Source organism: Prionailurus viverrinus, chromosome X (genome assembly GCF_022837055.1).
Source record: "Prionailurus viverrinus isolate Anna chromosome X, UM_Priviv_1.0, whole genome shotgun sequence".
NCBI lineage: Eukaryota > Metazoa > Chordata > Mammalia > Carnivora > Felidae > Prionailurus > Prionailurus viverrinus.
Genome location: NC_062579.1, coordinates 39,569,435 through 39,596,138, shown reverse-complemented (window position 1 = coordinate 39,596,138; position 26,704 = coordinate 39,569,435). Strand labels below are relative to the sequence as shown.

Sequence of the window (26,704 nt, the reverse complement as noted above, 5' to 3'; positions counted from 1 at the left end):
CCATCATCACCTCCACCAACATAACCTCCTTTTGCTATTTTTATGATTCTGGGCTCTGAAGCTATCCTTTATTTATTCATTTTCTTGTCTTTTCTTTTCTGACATAAATCTACACAAGGTTAGAAATCTTTGTTTTTCATTCCACCAGTGTCTCCCTAGTGCAATTATTTTGTCAGATGCAGGTGAGATTAAGAGGACAGGCTTGGGAATCTGGCCTTGATTAAGATTTTTTAGGGGGCACCTGGGTGGCTCAGTCAGTCAAGTGTCTGACTCTTAATTTTTGGCTCAGGTCCTGATCCCACAGTTGATCTCATGGATCTCCATGATCTCCATGATCTCATGGAGCCTGCTTAAGATTCTCTCTCTCCCTCTCTCCCACTTGCACTCTTTTTTTCTCTCTCTCTCTCAAAAAAAAAAGATTTTTTAATGTTTGTTTTTGAGAGCAAGAGAGAGAGCAAGCAGGGGAAGGGCAGGGGAGGGGGGTACAAAAGATCCAAAGCGGGCTCCCTGATGACAGCAGAGAGCCTTATCCAGGGCTTGAACTCACCAACTATGAGAACATGACCTGAGCCGAAGTCGGATGCTTAACCAACTGAGCCACCCAGGTGCCCCCAAAAAGATTTTTTTAAAAAGATTTTTAATTTTTTTTCAACGTTTATTTATTTTTGGGACAGAGAGAGACAGAGCATGAACGGCGAGGGGCAGAGAGAGAGGGAGACACAGAATCGGAAACAGGCTCCAGGCTCTGTCTGAGCCATCAGCCCAGAGCCCGACGCGGGGCTCGAACTCACGGACCGCGAGATCATGACCTGGCTGAAGTCGGACGCTTAACCGACTGCGCCACCCAGGCGCCCCTAAAAAGATTTTTTTAAAGGAATCTATACACCCAACATAGGGCTCAAACTCACAGGCGTGAGTCAGCGGGCTGGGCTGAATAAAACCCCCAGATCAAGAGTTGCATACTTCACCTACTGAGCCATCCAGGTACCCCATTCTGGCTTTGATTAAATCTTGCTTCAACACCCTCCCTCAAGTCATTTATACTGTCTGGGCTCACTTCCCTCCCCCATGAAATGGACATAACAGGATTGTTGAGTAGAGGAGTAAGTAGATGAAAATAGATAGTGCAAGTAAAGCCAACGGGGGGGGGGGGGGGTGGGGCAAGGCTAAGTAAATGGTGGCTGGGTTACTATTATTAGTCTCCTGGGTGTGACTGTGTTTATAGGACTGGGGCTCCTGACTTCCATAGAGCCACACCTCCACCAGGCTCTGAGTCAAGGGTAGCTGGAAGCCCCAGCGCACTCTCCCACAATGTACACAGTGCTGACCATTCAAGGGGTCACCTCTTTATACCCTGGCTCCCAGCCTGGATTTGCAGTCCTTCTCTCCTCTCAGTGTCACTCTGGAAACTCACCTCTGGTCTTTCAATTTGTCACCCCTCTCCGACCCCTCCCTGTAGAGGTGGGAGTTGCCCACTCCTGCCTGACCACAGCTTCCTTCATTGGGGGTATGGGGCCAAGTGTTCAGGATGTGGTGACAAGCGGAGGTGACTGGACATTTCTGGCTTCAGCCAGTGCTGGCTTTGGGGCTATCCCAGTTGGAGTCCCGCTGGCCATATAAGCCCTGGCTTTGGGGCTCTGCTCCCAGGATGGAGGAAACTCTGGCCTCTCCCAGGACCGGAACGCCCAGCATGTGGCGTGTGCATACAAGCCTGGCTGCAGTTCCTCACCATCTATGGAAGAGGGGGGCACGGCTCAAAGGTTCTAACAGCCTTTTTTTAGCCCAGCCCTCTGACTCACGCCTTCCCGACTCCACCCCAAAGGGGGCTCCAGGGCCCCAACCAATGCCCTCACGCCTTCCCGACTCCACCCCAAAGGGGGCTCCAGGGCCCCAACCAATGCCCTAAGGGTGGCAGTCTACGTGCCCGCAAAAGCTGGTCAACCAGGCCGGAAGTGAGAGACCACAGGCTCCTGGCGAAAGAAGCCACCCAGGTTCTAGCCTTGCTATCTGCTCATCAGCTGAGGGTCTGGAGGATTCCTGCCTGGAGCTGTGGGTATATAGGTGCACTCCTGCTACAACGGGCCCACCTCTGCATTCCCCGTGCCACGAGCAAAGATTATCTGTGAGCCCTGCACACCTCCCCAAAAGTGAAACGAATGCGGAGAGAAGCAAGAGTTGGGGAAGAGAAACTGAGTGGGGAGAAAGCACGCCCGGCTGAGGATCAGCAAAAGCAGACCCCGCTAGAGGCACGAGTGAAACAACACGAAGTAAGTTTGTCTATGGCTGCAAGAAGCAGCCCTCCTTGAAACCAGATCGACCCACCCCCTCATTTACCGGGTGAACTCAGGAGCCCCACCCGGCCTACAGTACCTGGCAAGTCAAGACTGGGTCGAACCATTTTATTACCACCCCCGCTCGAAACCAGAAGCGCTGGTCTGGCCCGTCCGGAGGGCTGTACCACTGACACCTCGAGGGGAGCATGAGCTGGTCTCCTGCTCAGCAGGAGGCAGGGTGAGACAACACAGAGAGGAAGCTCTCCCCGCCCATGATAGCGATGCTAGTGTGCGGCCGGCGGGGCACGCCAGATACAGGTTGGGCTGTACCAAGGGAGCACTGAACCCTCTGTTAATGCTCAGTGCCTCCGCCTCCCAGCTGCCATCTCGAGAGCAAGCTGCGCAGCCCCTGGGACCCCTAGGGCCCGCGAGAGCCGTTCCTCACTCGGCACCAGCCAGGGTCCCGGGGAACCTGGGGTTCGGTCATCAGGGTCCTCTGTGCGGCGCTCAGGTGGAGGAACCGCGGGGCAGTCAGCTGCCCCCTCTGGGCTAGGTTCTGGGCTGCCCTGGGTTTGGGCCGTAGTACGGGATAGCGGGTGCTGACGTGGGGAAGCGCTGGCGCTGCGAGACTTCATCACCTCTGGTCCACCAGGATCTGGCCTGCGATCTGGGGATGGCAGAACTGCGGGTTAGATTGGGCGATAGGATGGGGAACTGAGAGCCGAGCCCCATAGTGGAGCGTGGCAGGGAGGCTCCAGGGGCTGCAGGAGACAGAGACCCCAATCCTTATAATGTCCTACAATCCCCAAAAGAAATCAAACCGTGACCTTGACCTCAAGATGCCAAACCCCTCCTATCTAGTACCCTAGACTCTCCCCTTCCTTAACCCACCTCCCTCTACTCCCAACCTTTTCCGTAATGGATCCCTCAGCTTTGGAACTAGACCCCCTACCCTCTGTATCCCCCTCACTACACCATCCCATGCTCTCCCTGCTGAGACCCATTCTGCCTTCTCATGCGAGGACCACAACTCTTCCTTCCGAACATCCACTTTTACCCCAGACCCGTTCTCCCCACTCCTCTCCCAGTACCTCAAAAGCCTCCACTCTAAGATCTACTTTTATTCCTATCCTGGGACCCTGCCCTTCCCAACCCTGCTTTTGGTAATACCATGACCCGTCACAGGCAGTGAACTCTGACCCTGCCCACTGAGACCACCACCTCTTCATGCCCTGGACCCCAGCCTCTCCACTCTGCCACCCTCTCCTTCCTCTCACAGATCTCTGACCCCTCTCCTTTGGGAAACCCACCATCTCCTTTCTGAGGCCCTCCTATCCCCTCAGGCTTGCCTGGGTGGGTTTCAAGGGGCCTGCTTAATACAAGGCGGAGACGGGGTCCGCCTGCGCGAATCCGCTGCACCACCTGCGCATGGGTGAGGCCCTGCGTTGGCTCTCCGTTGATGTGGAGCACGAGGTCCCCAGCCTGCAAGAGTACAAGGCGAGGGGTGTTGTAAAAGAACAGATGGAGAACACCCCAACAAAGGGTAAGGATTGGGCTAGCCTTGCTTAATGACGGGTGTCTTATACCTTACCTGCAAGCGACCACAGCGCTGTGCCGGCCCATCCTTCAGCAGCCCACGCACTGCCAGAGGAGTATCCCCGGCTGAATCTTGGCCGCCGCTTAATGTGAGGCCAAAGCCCGCGGAACCGCGAACCAGTTCCACATAGAACCGTCCAGAGGCCTGGAGCGGCTTCGAAGCAGAACGTGCCTTATTCTGGGTCACTTGGGGCGGTGCGGTACCTGTACCCAAGGTCTCTGACCGGTGATGCTGGAGTAAAGACACAAGTGTACATACATTTCCAGTCTAAAAACAGGTGGCATTCTTTAAGAGGACAAAATGGTACCTGGGGCCGGTGATCCACAAAAGTGGCATTAGGCAGGCGACTGTCTGTAACCTCTATGTCGGCAGAATCTAGCACACTAATGGCTGGAAGAGGAAAAAGGCAATCAGAGGGGTACTCCATGGAAACCAACAAGGATCTACCCCCTGACTTAACATTCTAGCCTCACCTCATTTCCTTGCCTGTGGAATGCAGAGAGACACACGCACTCATTTAACTGAACTCAGCACACCTGAATAACTGACTTGACCCAGCCTTTTTAAGTAATAAATCTGGGCCGGGCTATTTGAATAAGCCTCCAGACTTTCCTACGGCCCTCTAATACACACGAAGATCTCGCTCCTCATATTAACACCCTCAGGCCCTCCCTGGAGGGTGCAATTCCAAGATTGGGCTCCTGAACTTTCCAGGCTCCGCCCTCTAACTGGCCTATGAACTTCAACCCATTCCTGACATTTCGAGTCCCGCCCCTTCGCGCTTGTAGGCTCCACCCCCTAGAGTGGCCTTCCAGGACCGCCCCTTAGCCAAGTGCCCGCCCCCAACGCTCTCCAGGACCCACCTTCTCAGAAATGCCATTCAAAGCCCCACCGACAGGGATAACCAATCCGGCCCGCACTCACAACTAGCCATGCAACATTCACCTACTGCAGTAACCTTCCCAGTGTCACCTCCTGGAGGAATATTCTAGGATCATGTCAGGGCTCCCCCGTCTCGCAGCTCCCTCCGAGCCCCGCCCCACCAGTCCCCCCAGGGGAGCATTGGCCCCACCCAGGGGAGCAACCAACCATCCCGGGTCCGCTACGTCAGAATCCGGCTCCAGTCAGACCCCGCCCCCTGAGAGGCCCCGCCCCGCCCCCGACACGCACCGGCCTTGGGGCGCAGGCGCAATGTGGCGCCCGTCCTGCGTACCAGCGCCGCCACGTCGGCCGCAGCTCGGGCCGCCAGGGGGCGCGCGTCCAGCCGCGCCAGGAGCTGCCGGGCTCTGGGTCCCGCGGGCAGGGAAAGGCCCCGGCCTGCGCGGGTGAAAGGAACAGGTCAGCGCCCGCCGGAGCCTCGGCCAACCCCCACGCTCCCCGACGTCCGAAGACCTAGAATGCCCCTCAAGATCTTCAGAGCCCCCCGACCACTCGCTCGATAGTTCCGAAGGTCGCCCACTGCCCCTCTCAACTCCCGCGACCCCCAGACCATCGCGAGTATGCCGGTGGACCCCCGCCTGCCCCCACCATAATCCTGGAGACAGCTATTTGGCCGAATTATTCCCGGACCCTTCCGAACATCTTGGGACTATCTCTGGAGGTCTCCGACTGCCCCTTCATAAGCCCGGATTCCAAACTCTTTCTGCACGATATCGAGAGGGACCCCGATTTCTCCAGGTGCCCCGACAGAACAGGGTCGGCCGCCGCTGCGGCCCCGGCACCCCCGGTTCCCCTTCCAGATATCCAGGTATCCAGATACCCTGATGGCCCACGTAGTCCCAGATTGCCCCTCCATTTATCCCAGAGGCTTCCCGCCTAACGCCCCCACCCCCGCAATTCACTACAGACCCTGAGGGCCCAGGTGTCCCCAGTGACCCGGGCAGACCCCTGTGGCACAACTCCCCGGAGACTCCTGAGAGCCCCCGGGTCTGGTACACGGCCCCGCGGTGCGGATGCGGGTGCGGGTACGGGTGCAGGTCGGAGACCTGGAGCCCAGCCCGGGTCGCCGGGCCCCCCTGCTCGCCGCCACCGCCACCGCCACTAGGGCGCCTGGGCTGCTTTGTTTACTACCTGTCGGAAGGAAAAGGTGAGGAGCAGACAGGCGGGGCGAGGGGTGGCAGGGACGCGCCCAGTCCCTCCTCACCCTCCCGTACCTCCTCTGCTCCCCCTAGGGTCCGTGACGCCCCCCGCGTGCGGCTCCATGACCCGAAGTCGGTCGGGTGGACGCACGGCCGCCAGCGACGCGTTTGGAGCTCCTGGGCGCGCTCACCTGGCGGCCCGCCAGAGCCTGGGCGCCGCTGTAGCCGGCTGGTCCCGTGCCCGGCGACCTGACCCGCGCAGTCACCTACCTGGCGACAGGCAAGGAGGCCTGGCTGTGGGAGGCAGCGTGAGCGCTTGGCCTCCCTCTACCTCAGGCGCCCCCTCTGCTCTCCCAGGACCCTGGGCTGTGCTCCTTTTCCCACCCAGGAGAGGCTTTATTCCGTGAGCGAGAAGGGGAAGTCGAGGCCCAGAAAAGTTAAGGTCCCCGCCCCAGCTCTGACAACTAAACACGGGGGTGCAGAAGTGGAACCCACGTTTACCAGGGAACTCTGCAGCCTCCAGCAGAGCTTTGCTCCTGGTAGTTACTCGGTACATTTGCAGTGAACGTTGGCCTGAGCCAGGACCTACTTGGGAACTGGAAGAGTCTGTTGAGCTGGGCAGGGGGTAGCCCTTGAGGAGACTTGGGTACCACGGGAGGGTTTGGGGCCCTGAGCATGATAGGGCTGGGAGACTCAAGAAGCCGGGAAGGGCAGGTGCCCTGGAGAGTGGAGGGGTGGTAGGGGTCTGAAGTTGAGGAGGCTTTGAAGGCCCCCCTGTTGGGAGGGGACACCAGCCAATGAGAGGTGAGAAATGAGGCCTCTCTTAGGTATTAAAAGTGGGGGCAGCCTGGGGACAGAGGTTCGGGGGGGGGGCACTTGGGCACAGTGCTACTGTAGTGGAAGGAGGAATGGGGTGCAATGAGAGACAGTCTGTGACAACCACTTTGTGGAGGAAGAAACTGAGGGGCACAGGGGCTCAGACACCTGTCCAGGGCCCTGCAGCCGGCCAGTCTCAAGAAGCTTACCCCCAACATGCACTGTTTCTGTGACTTTCACTATAAGCTGTGGACACACTGTGTCCTGATGCTCATTCTGGGTGGCCGGGCAGCCTCTCTGGGCCACCTTTCAGGGTCTCTGTGGTGTCATAGGTGAGAGGGGCGGAATGGTCCCTGCTTTCCTTCCTCCTGGAATGTTGTGGCCCTCCCACCTCTGATCTGACCTTGTCTGAAGGGAAATACACTGGACCTTGTTGATTGACTTTCCCTGCCCTAGTTGAAACTTCAAGCAGTAAAGATGGAAAGCACAGCTTTCAATATGGGGCTCATGGCTCTGGGAACTGGTGATTGGTGTAGAGGGGTGATTACATTCTGCAAAAAGAGAGCTTCAGGCTGTGTGGATTGGTGGACAGGAGGTTTTTCAGGGTTTGTGCACTCTTGTAAGGCAAGGCTGGGGGGGGGGTGATGAGGGGAGGCTTTCAGGCATTGACAGCCTCAATGCTTTGGAAATGGGTCATGGAACTTGCCAAGTGGATGGGGGTTCCAGGGTCTAGTAATGAGAAAAGCTTCCAGAGTAGGAGTTGCTCAGTTTTGGGTGACTGTGGGAAAGAATAGGATGTCTAGGGGCATCCAGGTCATGATCTCACAGTTTGGGAGTTTGAGCCTGGCATCCAGCTCTGGGCTGATGGTACAGAGTCTGCTTGAGATTCTGTCTGTCCTTCTCTCTGCCCCTCCCCTAATCAAAATAAATAAGTAAACATTAAAAAAAGAATAGGTGTCCATGGAGGCCTCTGGGATTAACTGTAATGGCAGGGGCCCTGGGTGTTGAGTGGGGGTTCACTGAGAGCTGAAGCCAGCAGGGCCACAAATCTGGGGACACAGTCAAAGATTGAGTTGAAGCAACAGTTCTTAGGTCATTGAGGATGTTGGCAGGGTTGTGGGGTGGTGGGCCCATTCATGCTCTGTCTCTCTCTGGCCCAAAAATAAATAAACGTTGAAAAAAAATTAGAAAAAAAAACTAATCACATTTTGTCAGTTAAACCTCAATCCACTAAAAAAAGAAAAAAAAAGGCTTGATTAAATTGTTGAGAATTGGGTGGGGCTATGAGAAGAATTGACTTAAATCCATGAATGAGATGAGGTGAAAAGGGGCAATAGGTTTATATTCATGAGTGGACAAGGCTAGGAAAAGCATTGGTTTAAACCACATTGAAGCAGGACTGAGAAGGGGTTTGGCTCTGTCCACTCTGATTGATTAGGAGTGCCTGGGTGGCTCAGTCGGTTAAGCATCTGACTTCTGCTCAGGTCATGACCTCATGGTTCCTGGGTTCGAGTCCCACATCGGGTGAGCTGATGAGCCCTCTCTCTCTCTCTCTCTCTCTCTCTCTCTCAAAAAAATCAATTTTGATTAAAGATAAGCACCAGGACTGCTACCACATAGCTTAGCTGGACACAATGCAGGTGATTTGGAAGCTTTATTCCTAATCCCTTGAAAATGTTACAATGCACATCTCATTACCCTCACTTCCCAGAGGGGTAAACTGAGGCTCTGGATGAAGCAGTCACTAGGGTTCCACCACCCCACAACCCTGCCAACATCCTCAATGACCTAAGAACTGTTGCTTCAACTCAATCTTTGACTGTGTCCCCAGATTTGTGGCCCTGCTGGCTTCAGCTCTCAGTGAACCCCCACTCAACACCCAGGGCCCCTGCCATTACAGTTAATCCCAGAGGCCTCCATGGACACCTATTCTTTTTTTAATGTTTACTTATTTATTTTGATTAGGGGAGGGGCAGAGAGAAGGACAGACAGAATCTCAAGCAGACTCTGTACCATCAGCCCAGAGCTGGATGCCAGGCTCAAACTCCCAAACTGTGAGATCATGACCTGGATGCCCCTAGACATCCTATTCTTTCCCACAGTCACCCAAAACTGAGCAACTCCTACTCTGGAAGCTTTTCTCATTACTAGACCCTGGAACCCCCATCCACTTGGCAAGTTCCATGACCCATTTCCAAAGCATTGAGGCTGTCAATGCCTGAAAGCCTCCCCTCATCACCCCCCCCCCAGCCTTGCCTTACAAGAGTGCACAAACCCTGAAAAACCTCCTGTCCACCAATCCACACAGCCTGAAGCTCTCTTTTTGCAGAATGTAATCACCCCTCTACACCAATCACCAGTTCCCAGAGCCATGAGCCCCATATTGAAAGCTGTGCTTTCCATCTTTACTGCTTGAAGTTTCAACTAGGGCAGGGAAAGTCAATCAACAAGGTCCAGTGTATTTCCCTTCAGACAAGGTCAGATCAGAGGTGGGAGGGCCACAACATTCCAGGAGGAAGGAAAGCAGGGACCATTCCGCCCCTCTCACCTATGACACCACAGAGACCCTGAAAGGTGGCCCAGAGAGGCTGCCCGGCCACCCAGAATGAGCATCAGGACACAGTGTGTCCACAGCTTATAGTGAAAGTCACAGAAACAGTGCATGTTGGGGGTAAGCTTCTTGAGACTGGCCGGCTGTAGGGCCCTGGACAGGTGTCTGAGCCCCTGTGCCCCTCAGTTTCTTCCTCCACAAAGTGGTTGTCACAGACTGTCTCTCATTGCACCCCATTCCTCCTTCCACTACAGTAGCACTGTGCCCAAGTGCCCCCCCCCGAACCTCTGTCCCCAGGCTGCCCCCACTTTTAATACCTAAGAGAGGCCTCATTTCTCACCTCTCATTGGCTGGTGTCCCCTCCCAACAGGGGGGCCTTCAAAGCCTCCTCAACTTCAGACCCCTACCACCCCTCCACTCTCCAGGGCACCTGCCCTTCCCGGCTTCTTGAGTCTCCCAGCCCTATCATGCTCAGGGCCCCAAACCCTCCCGTGGTACCCAAGTCTCCTCAAGGGCTACCCCCTGCCCAGCTCAACAGACTCTTCCAGTTCCCAAGTAGGTCCTGGCTCAGGCCAACGTTCACTGCAAATGTACCGAGTAACTACCAGGAGCAAAGCTCTGCTGGAGGCTGCAGAGTTCCCTGGTAAACGTGGGTTCCACTTCTGCACCCCCGTGTTTAGTTGTCAGAGCTGGGGCGGGGACCTTAACTTTTCTGGGCCTCGACTTCCCCTTCTCGCTCACGGAATAAAGCCTCTCCTGGGTGGGAAAAGGAGCACAGCCCAGGGTCCTGGGAGAGCAGAGGGGGCGCCTGAGGTAGAGGGAGGCCAAGCGCTCACGCTGCCTCCCACAGCCAGGCCTCCTTGCCTGTCGCCAGGTAGGTGACTGCGCGGGTCAGGTCGCCGGGCACGGGACCAGCCGGCTACAGCGGCGCCCAGGCTCTGGCGGGCCGCCAGGTGAGCGCGCCCAGGAGCTCCAAACGCGTCGCTGGCGGCCGTGCGTCCACCCGACCGACTTCGGGTCATGGAGCCGCACGCGGGGGGCGTCACGGACCCTAGGGGGAGCAGAGGAGGTACGGGAGGGTGAGGAGGGACTGGGCGCGTCCCTGCCACCCCTCGCCCCGCCTGTCTGCTCCTCACCTTTTCCTTCCGACAGGTAGTAAACAAAGCAGCCCAGGCGCCCTAGTGGCGGTGGCGGTGGCGGCGAGCAGGGGGGCCCGGCGACCCGGGCTGGGCTCCAGGTCTCCGACCTGCACCCGTACCCGCACCCGCATCCGCACCGCGGGGCCGTGTACCAGACCCGGGGGCTCTCAGGAGTCTCCGGGGAGTTGTGCCACAGGGGTCTGCCCGGGTCACTGGGGACACCTGGGCCCTCAGGGTCTGTAGTGAATTGCGGGGGTGGGGGCGTTAGGCGGGAAGCCTCTGGGATAAATGGAGGGGCAATCTGGGACTACGTGGGCCATCAGGGTATCTGGATACCTGGATATCTGGAAGGGGAACCGGGGGTGCCGGGGCCGCAGCGGCGGCCGACCCTGTTCTGTCGGGGCACCTGGAGAAATCGGGGTCCCTCTCGATATCGTGCAGAAAGAGTTTGGAATCCGGGCTTATGAAGGGGCAGTCGGAGACCTCCAGAGATAGTCCCAAGATGTTCGGAAGGGTCCGGGAATAATTCGGCCAAATAGCTGTCTCCAGGATTATGGTGGGGGCAGGCGGGGGTCCACCGGCATACTCGCGATGGTCTGGGGGTCGCGGGAGTTGAGAGGGGCAGTGGGCGACCTTCGGAACTATCGAGCGAGTGGTCGGGGGGCTCTGAAGATCTTGAGGGGCATTCTAGGTCTTCGGACGTCGGGGAGCGTGGGGGTTGGCCGAGGCTCCGGCGGGCGCTGACCTGTTCCTTTCACCCGCGCAGGCCGGGGCCTTTCCCTGCCCGCGGGACCCAGAGCCCGGCAGCTCCTGGCGCGGCTGGACGCGCGCCCCCTGGCGGCCCGAGCTGCGGCCGACGTGGCGACGCTGGTACGCAGGACGGGCGCCACATTGCGCCTGCGCCCCAAGGCCGGTGCGTGTCGGGGGCGGGGCGGGGCCTCTCAGGGGGCGGGGTCTGACTGGAGCCGGATTCTGACGTAGCGGACCCGGGATGGTTGGTTGCTCCCCTGGGTGGGGCCAATGCTCCCCTGGGGGGACTGGTGGGGCGGGGCTCGGAGGGAGCTGCGAGACGGGGGAGCCCTGACATGATCCTAGAATATTCCTCCAGGAGGTGACACTGGGAAGGTTACTGCAGTAGGTGAATGTTGCATGGCTAGTTGTGAGTGCGGGCCGGATTGGTTATCCCTGTCGGTGGGGCTTTGAATGGCATTTCTGAGAAGGTGGGTCCTGGAGAGCGTTGGGGGCGGGCACTTGGCTAAGGGGCGGTCCTGGAAGGCCACTCTAGGGGGTGGAGCCTACAAGCGCGAAGGGGCGGGACTCGAAATGTCAGGAATGGGTTGAAGTTCATAGGCCAGTTAGAGGGCGGAGCCTGGAAAGTTCAGGAGCCCAATCTTGGAATTGCACCCTCCAGGGAGGGCCTGAGGGTGTTAATATGAGGAGCGAGATCTTCGTGTGTATTAGAGGGCCGTAGGAAAGTCTGGAGGCTTATTCTATTAGCTGGGCCCAGGATTACTTAAGAAGGGGCGTATAAGGGTACGTATTCTTGTGGGTGGCACCTGGAGAATTGCTTTGATTGGGCACTGCCTAGGTAATTAAATTGTGGTCGAGCCTGCGTGTAAGTTGGAAGAGATAAGCCTAGAATGTAAATTTAGCGGGTTGGGCCTTTGTATTTTCTATGGAGAGTCACTACAGCTTTCTTAGCCGCTTCCTTATCCCAGCCTTTAGTATGCTGTATTGTAAGGACAGTAATGTCTTCAATAGTCATTTGTCCCAAGACCCTCTTGCTTCTCATACAGAGTTCCTAGGGTGGCAAATACAGAAAAGTGTGAAAAACCTGTGGATACTTTGGGGGAGCTTCAACAGTCCATGGCGCTGGAAACTTCCTTAATGAATTTGGGGGCACAGATTAAGGGAGAGGATGGCAGAGGAGGCTGGAAGCTGCAGGAGAGTACCCAACAGGTCAAGGCTGAGAATCCCCACAGGCTCTGACTCAGTATTGCATGTATTTTCATAACTTAGGTCTTTTTAAGTTTTTTTCAACAATGTTTTGTAGCTTTCACAGTACAGTTTTTACACTTTTTTTGATACATCTATTCCTAGGTATTTTATTATTTTGAGGCTCTTGTAAATGGAATATTTTAATTGCATCTTTATTTTGTCTATGGAAACAATTGATTTTTGTATATTGATCTTCTATTCTGTAAACTTGCCAAGCTTGTTTAATAGTTCTAATACCTGCTAAAGAGCAAACATTTAACTGAGTAAATTTGAAGATTTAGTCGGTTTTATTAAACAATTCATAAACTGTAGAGTGGAGGTTTGCTAGGAGTTATACAAAATGGCAAGTTTTTATAGGAAGGAGGATTGGGCAAAAAAAGTGAAAAAAAGCAAAAGAAAATAAAGTATTGTTTTAGGTAAATTCACTTCCCCTCTGAAGAAAATGTGGGATGAGGGGTGGGGTGGTTCTTATCATGCAGATTACCTGATCTTCCTTTGGGAATGAGAGGACCCCAAGTGACAGATTACCTCTTTGGTGCAGACCAGAACATTCCAGATTGATTGGTTTAAAATTCCACTCTTGGAGAGGTTGAAGTTGCAATTAATTGCAACTTGGAAGGCAAGTGACTCCACCTTGGGCTTATGTGTAGCTTTATTTTTAACAGTCCCAAGAATTCCAAAGGAACTATACCAACATTTTGGTGTGCTTCCAATAATAAAACAAAGAAGTATTCACCAAACAAACTAGTATTCACTAAGAGAAACAAGTACTCACCAAAAAATGATAGTTTTTAAACAGATCTTGAATAAAGTCAGAAATGTTAACCAAAGGCAGGGAGCTCAGAATCCTAGAGGAGACTCACCCAAGAGAAGTAGGTCTGGACTGACAGAAGCTATGAGTGAAAGGTGCTTGGGACAGGTACCTCACATGATTCCCTGGATCATCATTCTTCTGGGGTCATCTCCTTTGGATCCCACTTCTGACTCCAAGGAATGTCAACCTAAATACAGAGGTAAACCGAGGCAAGCTCAGAAAGATGAATTTATTTGGGAATAGGAGAAGAATTGTAATTCGGGTTTTATCTGTAGCTTGCTACAGTTTGGGTGTCCAGAATTGCAATCTTTGCTATTCCCAAATAAACTCATCTTGTTGAACTTGCATCAGTTTACCTCTTTATTTAAATCGACATTTATAAAAGTTGCTTTATAGTCTTTATCTGCTAGGTATCTTTAAGGATGCCCAGGGATTCTAAGCCTGGAAACATGGCCATGAGATTGATTATTGTGGTTTGTGTTTTCCAAACCATCCTCTGACCCAGCACATTATTCTACTTACCAAACATTTCACTTTCATTTAAGTATATTTATAGCTTCACATTTAAATGTTTTAGTATATGTGTTCCATGCAAGAAATGTGCTATAATTCATTTACCCAGTCTCCTTCTGTTGTCCTTTAAGTGGTCTTCAATCTTTTGCTACAATAAATAATACCATGATGAATCTGACATAAAAATCTTTTCATTGGGCTCCTGGCTGGCTCAGTCAGAAGAGCAGGTGACTCTTGATGTCAGGCTCATAAGTTTGAGCTCCACGTTGGATGTAGAGATTTTTTTTTTAATGTTTATTTTTGAGAGAGAGAGAGAGAGAGAAACAGAGTGTGAGTGGGGGAGGGGCAGAGAGAGAGAGAGAGAGAGAGAGAGAGAGAGAGAGAGACACAGAATCTGAAGCAGACTCCAGGCTCTGCACTGTCAGCACAGAGCCTGACACAAGGCTCGAACCCACAGACTTTAAGATCATGACCTGAGCTGAAGTCCGACACTTAACCAACTGAGGTACCCAGGTGCCCCATGGATGTAGAGATTTCTTAAATAAACTTAAAAAAATCTTTTCGCACATCTTTAATGATATCCTTGGGATGAATTTTTAGCACATCTGTGGTATTATTTCTGGTGGCTATTTCAGTATCACTCTTCTACTTTATAAACTCTTATGATGAAGGCAGGCTGGGTCCGAGGACCCAGAGGGGGTCCCGCAGGACCAGCCAAGAGGGTCCTTGGCTTCACGCAGCATAAAAATCAAATGTGAGGGGCGCCTGGGTGGCGCAGTCGGTTAAGCGTCCGACTTCAGCCAGGTCACGATCTCGCAGTCCGTGAGTTCGAGCCCCACATCAGGCTCTGGGCTGATGGCTCAGAGCCTGGAGCCTGTTTCTGATTCTGTGTCTCCCTCTCTCTCTGCCCCAACCCCATTCATGCTCTGTCTCTCTCTGTCCCAAAAATAAATAAACGTTAAAAAAAAAAAAAAAAAAAAAATTTAAAAAAAAAAAAAAAAAAAAATCAAATGTGAGCCAAGAAGAAGTAAGAGCAGAATTTATTAAAGATACAGAGAGAGTACAGATACAGGCAGAGTGTCTGGGAGACTCAGGAAAGGAGAGAGTCTTGTCTTTGCTTGGTGTCTGGGGTTTTTACTGAGGATTGTGGTCTGATGTAAGTGTCCTCTCAGGCATCGAGGAACTGGACAGAACAGGGAGAATGGTCCACGTGTCCTCCATAAGTCACTTATTCCTTGGTGCTAGGGGGTCTTAAAATTGAGATTTCTAGCACCGGTGGTCTGGAATACACACATGATGGCCTCACTCACTCATTCCTTAGAAGTTTTCTATTGTGCTGGAAGGTTCCAAAGAAACCATTAACTCCTTCATTCTTACAAGGAGGACATACATTATTTGTATTATAAGGAATGTGTAAGGCAGGTGTGCTGGTCCTAGCAAGAAGAGAAGCAGGGAAATGGGCAAAAAAGCAGTCCTTCAAAAAACAGCCCTTCATGGGGCCCTTTCAATTTCTCTTCTCTCTAAGGTCCTAAATAAAAGGAATCTGTCCCATTAATCTTTCAAAGCCTTAGAACGTGGCTCTCACAACATATTTAATGTTGGTAGTATAAGCAGAAATAATTTGTGATCCCTGGAAAAAGAAAGATGAGGCATAAATTTCTTGACATAAGAAAAGTCACTTTAGAGGTGCCTGCATGGCTCAGTCAGTTAAACATCTGGCTTCTGCTCAGGTCATGGTCTTACGGTTCCTGAGTTCGAGCCCCACATTGGGCTGACTGCTGTCAGCATAAAGCCCATTTTTGGATCCTCTGACCCCCCCCCCCCCTCGCTGGTTCTCTCTCTTTATCTCATAAAAAAATAAACTTAAAAAAAGAAAGAAAACTCATTTTAGACTCTTGCTCATCTTGCAATTTTTGCCTGACAAGCACTACTTGCACATTTCTTGTAGAACTTCCTGAGATGTGTTGAAATTGCAGAAGAATAGATTTCAGTAGATAATGATTTGAAGGAAACAAAAGAATGTGACAACAAAGAGACACTATCAGGCCAGAAGATAGCCTAATCATATCGGCAACAATAAATCAGTGGTAAAACTTCCATTTCTGATTCAAAAGTAAAGGTTGACCTGACACATATTCTTGAGTCTTCTTTGCAGGATTTAAATCCCTTTGAGCACTCAAATACCGGACCAACTGGAGCCAGAGAATTGATGATGCTGACCAGCTCTCCTGACTTCAATTAACTTGAGACCTGGTCTCAGTTGCCTTAAGATGACCTTTGCTCCAATTCCATGCTGAATTCCCAATTTTGCAAGCCCTTCCATGAATATATATGCACTTTTAGCTTGAAACTTACCCATTTTTATTGTTGAAGGAGACACTGCTTTGAGAGATATCCCCAGTGTTCTCCTTTATTTGTTGCAAGTAAAACTCTTCCTTTTCCTATTCTTTGCTTGGATGAGTCTTTTGGCTCCATTTCTACCAAAAGGTGAACCCAGTTTTGGGTAACAGTAAGAACTACAGTTGACCCTTGAACAACATGGGTTTGAACTGCACGTGTCCATTTATACCAGGATTTTTCTCAATAAATACAGTATAGTATTATAAATATATTTTTTCTTCCTTATAATTTTTTTGTTTATTTTGAGATGGAGCGAGTGAGAGTGGGGGGAGGGCAGAGAGAGAGAGAGGGAGGGAGAGAGTGAATCCCAAGTAGGCTCTGCACGGATAGCACAGAGCCCCATGCAGGGCTTGAACCCACAAGCCTGAGATCATGACCTGAACTGAGATCGAGTCAGATGCTTAACCATCTGAGCCACCCCGGCACTCCTCCTTATGATTTTCTGAATAACATTTTCTTTTTTTTCTTTAGCTTACTCTTAAGAATACGGTATAAAAAAATACAGTATATAATACATGTAACATACAAAATATGTGTAACTCTACTGCTTAGGTTATCATTAAGGTTTCCAGTCAACAGTAGGGTATTAGTAGTTAAGTTTTTGAGGAATCATAAGTTATTTGTAAATTTTCAACTGTGGGGGCAGGGGATTGGATCCCCTAACCCCTGCATTATTCAAGGGTCAACTGTATGTATGTGTATTTTTTTAAGTAGTCTTCATACCCAGCGCGGAACCCAACGTGGGGCTGGAACTCCGGATCCTGAGATCAAGACCTGAGCTGGGATCCAGAGTGGGATGCTTAACCATCTGAGCCTTCCAGGCACACATGTATATATACTTTTAATATCTGTTTAGGTCATTGTTCCCTACTGGACTATGATTCTCTAGAAAGGAGGAGGTCTATTTTATTAATATTTGAATCCAGAGCTTGTGGTGTATTAAATCTGGCATCAGTAGGCACCATTTACATGTCTATTTGTTATTGTACACAACTGACACAGATTTTTTTCTTAAATGATGTATTTTTATCTACACTTCCCATACCAGTAGGGCACGGCGATTAATAACTACTTGTTGACTACCTGAATGAAAGAATGAATACCCCCAAGAACCACATATTCCTATATGATTGGCGCGACGCGCCCCTATGAAGAACAGCAACAATTACTTCTTAAGGCCCCTGTTCCACGTACGCCAGTCGATGCCGCAGTGTTTTCTGGGAAAGGTAGTTCTAAAGCCCGTCGTCTGGCCCTGGTCAAACTGAGCCCAAACTAAACTTCCCAGAAAGCAGCACACTCGCCTGGAAAGAGGGGCAAGATGGCGGACGCTGAAGACGGTACTTTGCGACCCGCGGGAGCCTCTGCTGCCCCAATTTCATTCAGCTTCAGTCGCACGTCCGCCAGGAGACGGCTGGCGGATCCGGGAGACGACGCGAGTGCGGCTCCGGAGGAGAAGGATTTCTTAAAGACCGTGGAAGGGAGGGAGCTGCAGAGGTGAAGCGCCGTGTCTTTCATCCCTTGGAATTAGGTTCGGTGGGTTCAAGCGGGAGGGTGGAATCTGAGTTGATTGTTTTGGTGGCAGCGGCCACCAAACCTTTGGAGCACAGCCTGAGGAAATTCGTGGAGGCGAGAAGGCGGGAGTGTGTAACAGGGGAGGTGGGGAAATTGGACCTGACAGCCAGGGCGTTTGAGAAAAGAGGATGTATTCCTGAGAGGGTGTGTCTTTAGCACTTGGGGGCCTTGAGATGTGTGCGTTTTGAGACAAGGAAAGGAGTGGAGAATGACAGGACCCCTAGTTTCTCAGCTGAAGCGGTGGAGCTTCTCCAGTATAGGGAATGGGGTGGAGTGGCAGATGGAGTTTTGGGGAGGCCATCATCAGCTTAATGCGGAAAGGAGAGTTGGAGGGAGAGACTTCCAGAAGAGAATAAGCCATCCAGGGGTTGGTGTGGAGCCTGGACCTGGGGAGAGTCTGGGCTGAAGATGGTGACTTGTGAGTCATTGTGAAAGCCACGGAAGTGGGTCTTGGGCTGAGCAGAGGTTCCAGGACTGAAGGCTGATTCCTCAAAGGCACTGATATTTAAGAGTTGGGGGTGGGGGAGAGAATCTAAAGAAAACACCATTAGATACATGACATGAGAGCGAGGGTGTGGTCCCTCCAGCTGGGGGTGAGTGTGGCTCTTGTGTTTTCTCTGAAGGGAGGAGTGTGGCTCAGAACCCACTGACCATGCTACTCTCCCAACTTCACATCTCTGTGTCCACATCAGTGTGAAGCCCTCAGAAACCCCCAAGGAACTCGTCATCCCTTTGATCCAGAATGGCCATCGCAGGCAGCCACCGACCCAGGCTCCTGGGCCATCCACAAACACTGAGGCCTTGGTGGAAGGGGTGCTGTCTCAGGCTGTAAAGGAGATCATTGAGGGTAAGTGATCCCCTCTTTGCCTTGCCCCAGTGAAGGAAGAGGGGGAGGAAAATGGAAGGAGAGGGTGGGACCTCATTGCTTCCTCCCATTCTTCCTTAGACTCCAAGAAGTCCCTGGAGGAGAGAGAAAATTCGGGTATCGACCCCATGCTTGCTATCCCCATGATCCAGAAAGGATGCATCCCTAACGGAGAAGGGGCAGACAGCGAACCCCGAGCTGAGACAGTGAGCTGGCCCCTAACTCCTCCAGCCCCAGCCTTTCTTTGCCCTGTCTGCCAGGCTTGCCTCTCTGCACCCAGCAGGGAAAGTCAGTGTGTGTACTAGAGGCCTGCTGCCTAGCTCTTCCTCCTTCTGTCCTTTTTTGGAAGCATTAACAAAGGAATCCAGATACTGAGGTGTGGAAAAGCACTTGCATTCTGGAATTATATGAACAAGATGAGCAAATGGAACAGGAAATGTAAAGATCCTGAGGGTAGACTCTGCCTAGAGTGTTTGAGGAACACCAAGGAGACCAGTGTAGCTGGAGGGGAATGAGTGAAGGGGAGGAGTAGTAGACAATTTCAGGCATCCCAAGACCAGAAACACAAGTTTCAAGACACATAGGAACACTAATAATATTAAATGCCAAGTAGAACTGTCTATGATGACAGAGTGTAATCTATCACACTGTATTAAGCAGAGATAGAAAGTGACAAAATTGGAAAGTAGGAAGTGGCTGGGGCTAAACTAGGCAGGGCCTTGTGGGCCATGGTGAGGACTCTGGCTTTTATTGTGAATGATATGAGGGCCATGAGAGGGCTCTGAGCAGAGAGGGTGAAGACTTAAGATTTCACAAGATCTCTCTGGCTACTATGAGCAGAACAGACTAATAAGTAAAGGCGGAAGCAAGGAGACTAGTAGTGCAGGCTAGAAATGATGGAGCCTCAGACCAGAGTGGTAGGAGTGAGCCCTGGAAGGACAAGTAGGGTTTAGTGAGAGAGGGAGGAGCAGCATGAGTACCAATGGCAGGAACAACCCAAGCAACAGCATGGTGGCAGGGAGTCGGTGTTGTGTGTGCCCATCGGTGAAGCAACTTGCAGTGTGTCTAAAGTGAGTATAAAGAATTGGAGTGAGGATGGGAGGTGATCGATAAGGAGAAGTGAAGGGTATGTCTAAAGAAGCAACAAAGTCTGTCTTTCATACACATGGATTCTACTTTTCACCTCTTTATTCGCAATTTTTTAGCGATGCTTCTTTGGGGCCTATTGCTCTTACAGCCCCAGACCACCCTCTCTTTTGACTGAACTGTTCTCATTGGCCTTCAGATGTCTTCTGATGTCTTTCATCTTAAAAAATAGGACCTTAATTTCACTTTCCACCCTGTTCCCTCTTTGGCCTCATTTCTCTCATTTCCTCTCCTCCCCCAGCCTTCCACATCTCAGTTGAACCCAGGTACATCTATCCTTCCTCTCAGCCAAAAAACCTTAGTCAGTGTTGACTCCCCTCTTTATTCCATACCCCAGGTACAGCCTTTCAGCAAAATCCTATCATGTCCCTTTGCAGAATACATCCAGAATCTGACCACTTCTCACCATCACCACTCTGGTCTGAGCCACAAGTATCTTTCATCTGGACCATTGCTGTAACTTCCTCACTGGGTCCCCTTGTGTGGTGGCCAGCCTCCTGTAGCTCCAGCCCAGATCTCCTGATTAATGTCTCACCACCCTCTCTGCCTCCACAGCACTGTTTCAGTCAGGTTGACTTTCATGATGCTCTTCCCACACCAGATCTTGTCCTGCCTCAGGGCCTTTGCTCTTATTGTTCTCTCTGCTTGGACTACTCTCCCTTCTCTATCCTCCTGGCTCCCTCTGTCATCTCTTTCTGGTCTCTGCTCAGATATCAACTCAGTAACCCTCTCTTCTCCATCCCTCTGCATCCCCTTAAGCTGCTTTATTTTTCTTTATATAACTTATCACTACCTGACATACCATGTTTTATGTATTTTATTTATTGTGTGTCTCTACAACTAGAATGTAAGCCTCACAGAGCAAGGGTTTTTATTTTGTTTACTGCTTTATCCTCATCACCTAGATTAGTACCTGGCACAGAACAGGTGCTTTATAATTATTTGTTGAAGGACAACATGGAGGAGTAAAGTGAGAGACAGCAAGAGGAAATCAAAACTAACCTTGAGCTTATTGGAAAAGAAGCATTGAGGGTCACCCTGTGGGTGTTAGTAAGTGCACTTCGGAGGACCCACTGTGAGCCAAGCCTAACCATCCTTCCTCTGCCTGAACCTGTAGGTGCCGGAAGAAGCTGATTACGAGGCAGTCCCTGTAGAGGCCTATGGGCTGGCCATGTTACGAGGCATGGGCTGGAAACCTGGCGAGGGCATTGGCCGCACCTTCAATCAGTGAGTTCTAGGGTAGGGGCAAGGGGCAACAGATGGGGGCAGCGAACAAGACCCCCTGGTTACTACCCATCCAAAACCATCCAGGCAGGGAGAGGGCATGTTACCACCCTAATTAATTTAGTAAGCCTTTCCACTACTATTTCAATCTCCTATTTACCCTTTGAAACTCTGTAACGAGATCCCATTTATGTAAAGGTTACTTTTCTGAACATCAGCTTTGTCATCTGAAAATGGGGATAATGACAATATTGACTTCCCAGGTCTGTTGTGGAGTTATGTGAAATTATACACATAAAGCACTTACAGCAGGCCCTGGCCCCAAATAAACATAGACTAGACATTTGCTATTATCACACAGACTTATGGTCACTTCTTCTCAGTTCTCAACTCCAAAGAATTCTGAAAACCAAACATTTTTTTCATAAACCATTTAGTAGCCAAACATGACCTGAGACACAGAGCATTTTATAGTCTATTTCTCTTGCTTGGTGTGAACATTTGTATGATTTCCCCTGTAGAAATATCAGGGTGTTTGATTACAGGGATCTGCCTCAGGTCCTGCTGTAGATACTATGTAATAGATGGTCTATCCAATGTGTTATTAGGTTGGACCAAATGAAATTGTTATTTCTGTAGATCAAAAGCAGTCCTAGTGTGAGATGGGGAAGGCTATTCTTGAACATGTTGACAGGGTGGAATTTGAATAGTAGTGCGTGGGGGAGGCACTGAAAACTTACATCTTCCCCCTCTCCTGGCCAACAAGCTCACATACTGTGCTCCCTGCAGAGTGGTAAAGCCCCGTGTCAACTCACTGAGACCAAAGGGGTTAGGGCTGGGTGCCAACCTGACTGAGGTCCAGGCCCTGGCCCCCACTGGCCCCCACCGCCTGCCAAAGCCAGATGAGGAGCAAGAGAAGGATAAGGAAGACCAGCCTCAAGGACTGGTGCCTGGGGGAGCTGTGGTGGTTCTTTCTGGCCCGCACCGAGGCCTCTATGGGAAGGTAAGGAACAAAACTGTGCCGGGAGCCTGAGACACGCAGTGGGGAAGATTGATGTGAGGGCCAGAGGGAGGAAGACTTGGGTTTGGGGTGGAAAGGGCTGGAAGTCCTTGTCTTTCAGGCGTGCCTGGCTTGCTGCCTCATTCGGTAACTCAGAACCACTTGCTGGGCCTTTCTGAGCCTCAGTTTCCAACTAAAAGAGAGAATGCCATATGCCACATGTTCCTGAGGATTAAATTCTTAAAATATATCCAAGCCACAGAGTCTGTCAGGGGAGACATATGGACCAGGGCCCGTCCCAGGCCTTGGGTCAGTCTGGTGGGGGAGACACAGGGGTCAAGCCTATTGGAAATAAGAGTGGACAGCTGGGGCCTAGGAATGTGGGTTTAGTCCACATTCCTAACTTCCTCCCCCCAACCATTCAGGTAGAAGGCCTCGATCCTGACAACGTTCGGGCCATGGTTCGCCTGGCCGTGGGAAGCCGCATGGTGACTGTTAGTGAGTACTACCTGCAACCTGTTTCACAGCAGGAGTTTGACAAGAATTCCTTGGATCTCAGTGAGTGAGCTTTTTACCTAGCTGGGAGAGTTAGAGAAGCATTCCACGGGGCGGGGGGGGGGGGGTGGTAGGGCCTGTCCCAGGTGGTGGGGGTGGCGGGGAGATCAGCAGTCTGCCTGGCAGGTGTGACTTCTGGTCAGAGGTCAGGAGGCGAGAATGAAGATAAGTGGTTTATTCAGTTTGAGGAAAAATTGATGTAGTAACCCTGGGGCTTTCTTTTGCTTCTTTCTGAGAGAGAATAAACAGGTATGGAAACCAATTCCTATCCTTGGGAGGTCTATTCAGGGTGATGAGCCTGTCTTCTTCTAGGGAGTGAGGGCAGCTGGGACTAGGCCGTGACCAGGGATGAAGGCATTCTAGGCATGGCAGCAGGATGGGGCAGTTTGGCAGGTGGGAGATTGGTGCTGACAGAGCTCTCAGGATTTTCTAGCCCATACTAGGTGGTCGCCTCAGATTAGCAGCATCAGCGCAGGCTCGAGTGGCTGAGGAAGGCTTCCTAAAGGAAGCCCCAGCAGTTGAAGGGAAGGGGAGAGCATTCCATTGCTGTAGGCAAAGTCATGATGGTAGGAGGGGACACTGAGGCAAGTGGGAGGTGGCCTGAGGCTGAGGTGTAGCCTGCAAGGTAAGAGAACGGCACACTGAGGCTCCTTCCTCCTTCTCCCCACACACCCTTGTGTAGGCCAGATGCGTAAAACTTCCTCAGTGCAACAGAATGGAACAGATTCGTCATGGAAGGCCCTCCGGGATCAGGACCTCCCCAGCCAGCAAGAGGACTCACAGAGGAAGCGAAAACACCTTCCCGACCGGTGGGACCCTGGGCATCTGGGATGGGGGGGAGAAGGCAAGGCTGTGGAGAGGCTCCAGCAGTCAGAGAAGGCTTCCAGGGCAAGGCAGGCACATAGAAGGAACTAGAGACAGCATTATGGGTGGGTTTCACAGCAGCAGCAAAGGTGGGGTGAGCAGAATGTGCATCTAATGAACTAAGCCCCATGTTGGCCCCTTTCCACAGACAGGGGGAGCCTGCTGCCAAGAATGAGAAGGCAGGTCCCAGGAGCCAGCACTGGTTGCACAGGGACCTACGCGTACGCTTTGTGGACAAGCTGCACAAGGGTGGCCAGTATTATAACACCAAGGTGGGAACCCTGCAACCTGGGTTCTCCTCCTCCCCCAGGGACTAGGTCCCCATAACTCCAACATTCTCACATCCCTTGACCTCCCCAGATGACGATCGAAGATGTCCTCAGCCCAGATACCTGTGTGTGTCGAACAGATCAAGGCCAGGTCCTGGAAGGTGAGTCTGAGAGATGGCCACTGGGTCGTTATCATCCTGGAGGCTGATGGGAAGGCTGTCTTAGACCAAGAGGCTGGTGTGGGCAGAGGCTGGGAGATAGGGTAGAGTTCAGATATTTTGTAAGGTCCAGAATCGTCTTTTTTTTTTTTTAATTTTGAGTCTTTTTTTTAAGCTTATTTATTTATTTTTGAGAGAGAGAGGGAATGAGGGAGGGAGAGAGAACCAGCAGGGGAGGGACAGAGAGTGGGACGGAGGATCTAAAGCAGGCTCTGAGCTGTCAGCACAGAGCCCAATGTGGGGCTCGAACTCACAAACCATTAGATCATGACCTGAGCCAAAGTTGGACGCTTAACCGACTGAGCCACCCAGGTGCCCCCAAGGCCCAGAATCTTCTGACAGAACATTAGGCGCTTCTGTGATAGTGATTATCTGAGCCCCTCCTTTCCCCATCTGCGACATTGGCATGAAAATGAGCTATTTCTCCCTCTTGTACAGATGTGTCCTGAACTCCTTGTGCAGGGCAGGGCATATAACGTGCCCACAGTAAACGGTATCTGTTGTCATCACCCATCATTTTCCTACATAAGTGCTCCCTTTTTTAGGAACTGCTCCTTAGGTGTCCTCACCCACACCTGTCAACAGGGTACAGAGTGGCTCTCAGGAATACAGAAAAGGACTTGTGACAGGACCCTGGGTGGGCTAGTCCTGGCTGTGGGCCTCACTCCCTCCCCTCATCTGTAGGCCTGAGGGAAGACATGCTGGAGACCCTGGTCCCCAAGGTCCAAGGCAACCGGGTTATGGTGGTGCTGGGGCCACAGGCTGGAAAGGTGAGTCCCAGACCTGGGCGTGGGGGGTGGAAGCATGCAGGGGATGTCCCAGAGTCTGGGTTGGCTCTGCTGACTCCACCCGCTGCTACTCTAGGTGGGCCGCCTGCTGGACTGGGACAGAGAACAGAGCCGGGCTGTGGTGCAGCTGCAGAGAGAGAATCAGCTGGTGGAACTTCACTATGATGCTGTCTGCCAGTACCTGGGCCCCAGTGACTCAGATGAAGACTGACCCATGGCCCCGTTCCCACCCCCAACGCTGCCACCTGCTCTGTATGGTGTGGAAAGACAGTCTTCACAAAGGTGGGGAGGTCATTGTTCCATCCTCCACTTGCACCTCAGCCCCAGGACCAGGACAGGGACAGGGCATAAGATAGATGGGCCTGAAGGGAGGCTTGAAACAAACCTGGTATTCTCCAGAAGCTAGTGTGTAATAAAAATCATTTCAAAAACTCAGTAAAATGACAAGATCGTAAGTGTGTGCTGAGCTGAGTAGAAGCGGGAGCTGAGCTGATGGAAGTGGGGGCCGTTCCAGGCTTCAGCCCCACCTCCCTGCATGGGCTGACAGACAAGTTCAAGGATCTGTCTGCTTACAAGTTCATTCTTGGAATACAGAAGCTACAAAGTGTGTCCCTTGAGCAGACGCTATGGAGTCTGGAGTGCCACATCTCTGTACAACTTCCTGAGGAAGAATCCTAGTGGTGGCTCTACTTTTTTTTTTTAATTTTTTAAATGTTTATTTTTGAGAGAGAGAGAGACAGAATCCGAAGCAGGCTCCAGACTCAGCTGTCAGCACAGAGCCCAACACGAGGCTCAAAGTCACAGATGGCAAGATCATGACCTGAGCCAAAGTCAGAAGCTTAACTGACTGAGCCACCCAGGCGCCCCATTGGTGGCTCTACTTTTTACTCTTGGTCCAGACCAGACGTCCAGAGGATATCTTGAGCCAGTGATGAGAGTCCAGAGGAAGGGAGGCTTCTACCCACAAATGGGATGTGTTTGCACTATTTCTCAGAGGACTCAGTTAATTTCAGGGCCCCTGTTTTAGTCCCCAAACTTTGGCTAGAAGGTAAAAAAAAGTTTTGTCCCAGGTAGGATTTCTCTGATCCAGGTAACTGGACTCTCAAAAAGGTTATTGTCAGACAGCCCTCAAACTTTTTCCCATTTAATGGGCTGAGATCCAAAATCAACAAGGGAAGCAAGAGCTTTAGGTCCAATTGCTTCTAAGTCATCCCCAAATGCAAACTGGTGCAGCCACTCTGGAAAACAGTTTGGAGGTTCCTCAAAAAATTAAAAATAGAACTACCCTATGACCCAGCAATTGCACTACTAGGCATTTATCCAAGGGATACAGGTGTGCTGTTTCAAAGGGACACATGCACCCCCATGTTTATAGCAGCACTATCAACAATAGCCAAAGTATGGAAAGAGTCCAAATGTCCATTGATGGATGAATGGATAAAGAAGATGTGGTATATATATATATACAATGGAATATTACTCGGCGATCAGAAAGAATGGAATGTTGCCATTTGCAACTACGTGAATGGAACTAGAGGGTATTATGCTAAGTGAAATTAGAGAAGGATAAATATATGATTTCACTCATATGTGGAATTTAAGAAACAGATGACCATAGTGGTAGGGAAGGAAAAATAGATAAAAACAGAGGGAGGCAAACCATAAGAGACTCTTAAATACAGAGAACAAACTGAGGGTTGCTGGTGGGGTGTTGGGTGGGGGGGATGGGCTAAATGGGTAATGGGCATTAAGGAGAGCACTTGGGATGATGAGCACTGGGTGTTATCTGTAACTGATGAATCACTAAATCTACTCCTGAAACCAATACTATACTATATGTTAACTAACTTGAATTTGTTTTAAAAAGATGATATAACCGTTATATACACCCAAAATCAGAGTACCTAAGTATATAAAGAAAATATAGATATATATGAAGGTAAAAATAGTTTTATTACACTATATGTTAACTAACTTGGATTTAGATAAAATTAAAACTACAAAATAAAAAAACAATAAATCAT

At 51.2% G+C, this 26,704-nt stretch overlaps 2 protein-coding genes and 1 long non-coding RNA gene across 8 annotated transcripts; 2 read left to right on the top strand and 1 right to left on the bottom strand.

The window, feature by feature from the left end:
- Positions 1-2,138: 2,138 nt before the first annotated feature.
- On the top strand, positions 2,139-4,129 carry LOC125157875 (uncharacterized). Its single transcript, XR_007149083.1, has 2 exons — positions 2,139-2,267; positions 3,872-4,129. It is a non-coding gene; the product is annotated as an uncharacterized LOC125157875 (long non-coding RNA).
- Positions 2,261-6,142, bottom strand: MAGIX (MAGI family member, X-linked). Of its 2 annotated transcripts, none has more exons than XM_047844950.1 (6): positions 6,024-6,142; positions 5,041-5,187; positions 4,178-4,260; positions 3,865-4,101; positions 3,584-3,755; positions 2,261-2,940 (listed from the first exon to the last, which is right to left on the bottom strand). In XM_047844950.1, exons 1-6 carry the CDS (start codon positions 6,070-6,072, stop codon positions 2,633-2,635), a joined length of 996 nt encoding a protein of 331 aa, XP_047700906.1. In that variant the 5' UTR covers positions 6,073-6,142; the 3' UTR covers positions 2,261-2,632. The 2 variants fall into 2 exon arrangements, with proteins under 2 accessions (XP_047700906.1, XP_047700907.1); XM_047844951.1 differs by having other exon boundaries at positions 3,623-3,755.
- A 4,123-nt stretch (positions 6,143-10,265) lies between these two features.
- On the top strand, positions 10,266-26,016 carry GPKOW (G-patch domain and KOW motifs). Of its 5 annotated transcripts, XM_047844574.1 has the most exons (13): positions 10,266-10,384; positions 11,221-11,367; positions 17,228-17,673; positions 18,444-18,598; positions 18,698-18,822; positions 20,880-20,989; positions 21,776-21,989; positions 22,412-22,544; positions 23,224-23,350; positions 23,554-23,677; positions 23,766-23,835; positions 24,577-24,662; positions 24,757-26,016. In XM_047844574.1, the coding sequence occupies exons 3-13, from the start codon at positions 17,498-17,500 to the stop codon at positions 24,889-24,891; spliced, it is 1,455 nt and encodes a 484-aa protein (XP_047700530.1). In that variant the 5' UTR covers positions 10,266-10,384; positions 11,221-11,367; positions 17,228-17,497; the 3' UTR covers positions 24,892-26,016. The 5 variants fall into 5 exon arrangements, with proteins under 5 accessions (XP_047700530.1, XP_047700533.1, XP_047700529.1 ...); XM_047844577.1 differs by lacking the exon at positions 11,221-11,367 and having other exon boundaries at positions 10,370-10,384; XM_047844573.1 differs by lacking the exons at positions 10,266-10,384; positions 11,221-11,367 and adding an exon at positions 11,501-11,674.
- Positions 26,017-26,704: the final 688 nt, after the last annotated feature.

What these genes read in the sequence shown, in the direction of transcription:
- MAGIX (XM_047844950.1), bottom strand. Translation starts at nt 6,072, where the DNA reads ATGGAGCCGCACGCGGGGGGCGTCACGGACCCTAGGGGGAGCAGAGGA. An exon ending in CCCTAGGGGGAGCAGAGGAG is followed by an intron (nt 5,188 to 6,023) that starts GTACGGGAGGGT and finishes TCACCCGCGCAG; the next exon opens with GCCGGGGCCTTTCCCTGCCC. An exon ending in AGCGCTGTGGTCGCTTGCAG is followed by an intron (nt 3,756 to 3,864) that starts GTAAGGTATAAG and finishes GTACTCTTGCAG; the next exon opens with GCTGGGGACCTCGTGCTCCA.
- GPKOW (XM_047844574.1), top strand. Translation starts at nt 17,498, where the DNA reads ATGGCGGACGCTGAAGACGGTACTTTGCGACCCGCGGGAGCCTCTGCT. An exon ending in ATTGGCCGCACCTTCAATCA is followed by an intron (nt 20,990 to 21,775) that starts GTGAGTTCTAGG and finishes TGCTCCCTGCAG; the next exon opens with AGTGGTAAAGCCCCGTGTCA. An exon ending in ACCGAGGCCTCTATGGGAAG is followed by an intron (nt 21,990 to 22,411) that starts GTAAGGAACAAA and finishes CCAACCATTCAG; the next exon opens with GTAGAAGGCCTCGATCCTGA.